The sequence below is a fragment of the Acomys russatus genome, unplaced genomic scaffold, assembly GCF_903995435.1.
Source record: "Acomys russatus unplaced genomic scaffold, mAcoRus1.1, whole genome shotgun sequence".
In the NCBI taxonomy this organism is placed as follows: Eukaryota; Metazoa; Chordata; class Mammalia; order Rodentia; family Muridae; genus Acomys; species Acomys russatus.
The window spans coordinates 17,424-21,714 of record NW_026131587.1 but is presented as its reverse complement, the minus strand read 5'-3'; the positions used below and the strand labels follow the sequence as shown (position 1 = coordinate 21,714).

General features: G+C 35.5%; 1 protein-coding gene across 1 annotated transcript; it reads left to right on the top strand.

Annotated features, from left to right (window-relative positions):
• Positions 1-428: 428 nt before the first annotated feature.
• On the top strand, positions 429-3,520 carry LOC127186309 (odorant-binding protein 1a-like; the record flags this gene model as incomplete). The annotated part of the gene is made up of 4 exons (XM_051142732.1): positions 429-479; positions 909-1,017; positions 2,633-2,743; positions 3,416-3,520. Coding segments are annotated over exons 1-4 (376 nt in total), but the record flags the coding sequence as incomplete, so codon positions are not given.
• Between the last annotated feature and the right edge of the window lie 771 nt (positions 3,521-4,291).

Below are 4,291 nucleotides of genomic sequence, written 5' to 3'. Positions count from 1 at the left end.
CACTGATTTACATTCACTTAACTGCACAGTATCATGTTGAGGTTCATAATATAGCTTAAAATCCATGGCCCTTGTCTAAGTGAACATATAGAACATATGCATGTGCTTTGTGACATTTACCCACCATTAAATTCTGGAGGCAGAGCCATGACGCATAAATGCTATCACAGAGATAGTCCTGCGTCTCTGACAGAAATGCTGAATTAATCATCACCAGATACCGGGACCTTAAGCCAAAGCTTATTAGTTATGGAACATGAGGGCCCAACAGGAAATACTTGGCAATTGTAGGCTGTTTTGATTCGGAACCATTGGTTGACTTCATACCACTCCTTCTAGCTAACTGTATAAAAAGGTTTCCATTTCAGATCCTACACAACCACCAACTTATTTTGAACTTCTGCAGAAGAGAAAACACAGGTGCCATCATGTTAAAGATTCTGCTGCTCGCTTTGGTATTTGGTTTCGCTCAGGCTAAGGTAAATTCGTTGGGTCTGTGTGTATGTGGGAACTTTCTCAATAGCCTATTGTTAAGGATACGATATGTCATTCAGTCAACCCATGCAAGTCAATATTCATGAAATAACCTTTCTGACTTTCACTCAACTAGGCACCCTTTCCCAGCCATATTTTCCCTGGGAAAAAAGTGAATTGAGAGAGAAATGGGACAGATTTGCATGGTATATGAAGATAGAAGATAAGGAGCCAAAGGTCAATAATTCTGTGTCAGACAAGTCATTACATTGCCCTCTTTTATGTTTCATTTCTAGAAACTAATAAATGAAATAATACTGATGAAAAATTCTAGTCAGTTTAAGTTTCAAGGATTCAGAGGCAGAGATGAGAACACTAATACACCTTAAAATGGCATGCATGTTCCTTCTTTCCCCTTTTTGTTGTCTTTTCAGCTTGAAGGAATTTGGTATACCATTGCCATCGCTGCTGATAATGTAGAGAAGATAGAGAAAGACGGAGAGATGAGACTCTACCATCGGGAAATTACTTGTGAAGAGGACTGTAAAAAAATGAAAGTCAAATTTTTTGTCAAGTAAGCACATTATCAGTAACGAATATTAAGGGAACTTATTACATTTCATGGGCATAGTTTCCTGAAATTTAGAGGGGAATGTTCTGTTTCTGGTCATGAAAAACAATGCCCAATGTTTGTCATGTGATTGCACTGTTCTGTGATGGGGCAGATCTGGATACCACACAGAGAGAGCTAAACACTGTCTCCCATTCCATGAGTGCTTCCTTGGGGACCCATTGGTGGAACAAACAACTCTAGTTCCATTGTATCATCTCTGTTAGATAAAAAATACTCTATGAATCTCATCTGTAATATGGTGAAAGTTGCTACCATTTGGATCAAAGCCACAGGTGTAGATGTATTCAGTAATTAATGCCATATAAATCTTCTACAAATACATCAGATAAATCTAGTTTCTACATTCATTTTTCTGAAGATCTAGGTCAAAAGATGACTATGAGACATACTCGAGTACATGACACCATAAGGACTAAACATGCTTAAAAACCTCTCTCATATAGCCATAATTGTAAGGCTGAAAGCACAATTAAAAGCTTTTAAAACACACACACACACACACATATGGAGGGAGGGACTAGACCACCAGAATTAGCACATTGAAAAACATAGCTAATGATTAGTGAATAATGGAAAAGCAAGCCACCAGGGCCTTCGAACAATGAGGGCAAAATTAACACAAATAAAGAAAAGTGTCTAGATGATTACAAACAGGGTGATAGTTTCTAAACAAAATGAGTTGAAAAGAGTTACTTAACTCCCACCTCTGAACAATGATATCTTCTAAGGTAGTGGTACATCCTAAAACACATTAGAACACTTGTAGACATTTAGTGTAAATTCAATGGTGACAAAGAACAAACTTCTGTTTCTCTCTTTGATTTATAAGACAAAATGGACAGTGTACTGAGACCACAGTTGTGGGGGAGATACAAGAAGATGGAGAGACCTACCAAGCCCAGTGTAAGTACAGGATTTGAGAGCTCGTTTGTGAATATAAGCATTGCTGGTGTTTGCTTTCATGCTGCTATGACATTAACCCGTAAATTCAAGGATTAGGAAGAATTTGGGTACTGGGAATGTGATTACCTTTTCCAACCTAATGACATATGTTATGAAGTCTAAATACACTGGAGGTCACCAACATTTACTTAGAGAAGAACACTATTACATATCTATGTGAATACATTTAACAGCATGCCCTCAAAATAATTTTTCCCACAGGAAATTTATTTTAGTTATATTCTTGCGGATTTTTTTCATACAATATCTTACATTGGTTTTCCAATCCTGATATTCCATGCTAGGCTTCCTAGGCTGCAAACATTTCTGCAAACTTCATGCCTCAGCTTAGGATTCACATTCAGCTTTCAACCCTGGGAAATATTTGTTCACCATATTGAAATGAAGTAGACAAAATGAATGCCTTGAGGAATAGCTATGCACACACAGTTCATATGTTAGTGAATCAGAGAAAATTGCTGGTGTTAGGGCCAGTGTTAATATTTAGCAAATAGGTTGTATCAAAACAAAATTGAAAATTGAGTGATGCCGGTTTTAAAAATATTTCTCATATTATTATAGTTTCAGGAAATAATTATTTTAAACCCGTGAAGCAAACAGAAGAGCATGTAGTCTTTACCGTTCAGAATATCGATAAGGAGAAGAAGGAAACAAAACTGATTTATGTTCTTGGTAAGAATGGCTGTGGTCTCTGAAATAGTAGCAAAAGAGTGACAATGCAAATCAGATCTAAGTCAGATTAAACCAAGATCACAGAGTCCTGGGATTTCCAAACTCTTGTCCAATAAATGATATCCTGGTTGTTGTGTAGAAAATCTCCTCCATTACACTTTAATTTGGGTAGCATGGACTGTAAAGACTGATGGCAATGGAGCAGGCTATTGAGAATATGTGTTCATGTTTCCTCACTGGAAAGATTAGAAACAATATGATTTTCCCAGAGGACAGACCATTTTGAGTGTCCTTTGATTAATTAGGTATATATTTAGAAAAATAAAATGATAGAGTATAAAGTTGGGATAAAAGTGGAGACTCCATTGAAAGTGCGTTATGGGTCTCTGGTGTTTTTGTACATGGGTAGGCTTGAGATAAGTGAGTTCTCTAGACAAGTACATTAATTATTTTTATCATGAAACCCGGCAAAGTTATGTGATACTACAATACAGGCTATATTAAATGTGTCCATGGAACTTGGACTAAATCTTTTGGACAATATTGGCACAACAAGGGTGGATAAATTTTGAGAAGTTGGGATTTTTCTGTTGATGGGAAACAAAGGAAACGAATAATATTATGCAAGTTTCTCATGAACATACATCTGACATTCTCATTGACATTATGCAGGAAGAAAACAAGAACAGTTGACGCCTGAAGAAATGGAAAAACTTGTTGACTTTGCTAAGGAAAAAGGCATTCCACCTGAAAACATTAGAGAAATGGTGAAAAAAGGTAACCTACATACAGGTTCACTTCTTATTCACATTTCTTCTTTAGATGAAATTTATTTATGTATTATCTTTAAGTTGACACTGCCAGGATTAATCATTACGGAACTGTCCTTAATTCTTAGGATATCAGATCTTCCATTCCTTACCTGAATCACTTTTTTTTAAACAGATACATGTCCAAAGTAAAGGCCTGTTGGTGAGTAGAAACAGAAACAATACTTATTCAACTATATATTTGAATTGACTTGTGATTAATTGTAGAAAATAGTAATGTATTATAGTCACAAGAAGAATATTACTGAGAAATTTGATCTCATTCAAATTGTAAGTAATTTTATATTTATGATTTATACATCAAAAATTTTATCTTTCCATTTGTCAGTTTTTACTTTACATAGGATTTGTGTAATGTTTTTTGTCACAGATAATCTTTAAGTATGCTGAGCTCTACCCTGTGTTTTTTGGAAACTCTCAGACTTAATTATCCCACACAATGTAATTACTTCCTGTATAAATCCCTCCTATAGAATCCAAACTACAAGACACATATGCTTTCCAGGATAGGAAGTGTTAATGTCCAATCACTTCTCTATACTCTATATTGTTAGTATTAATTTTGTTGTCCTGTGATCTCAAGGGTGAAATCTTTCTGTGTCAGCTCAGTGATGTGTTAAGATTTTTCCTTCATCTTCTAACAGATAATAACAGGATGAGAATTTGACATCATACCCTGTTGACGATGGAATCCATATCATCTATAATTCAACTTTTC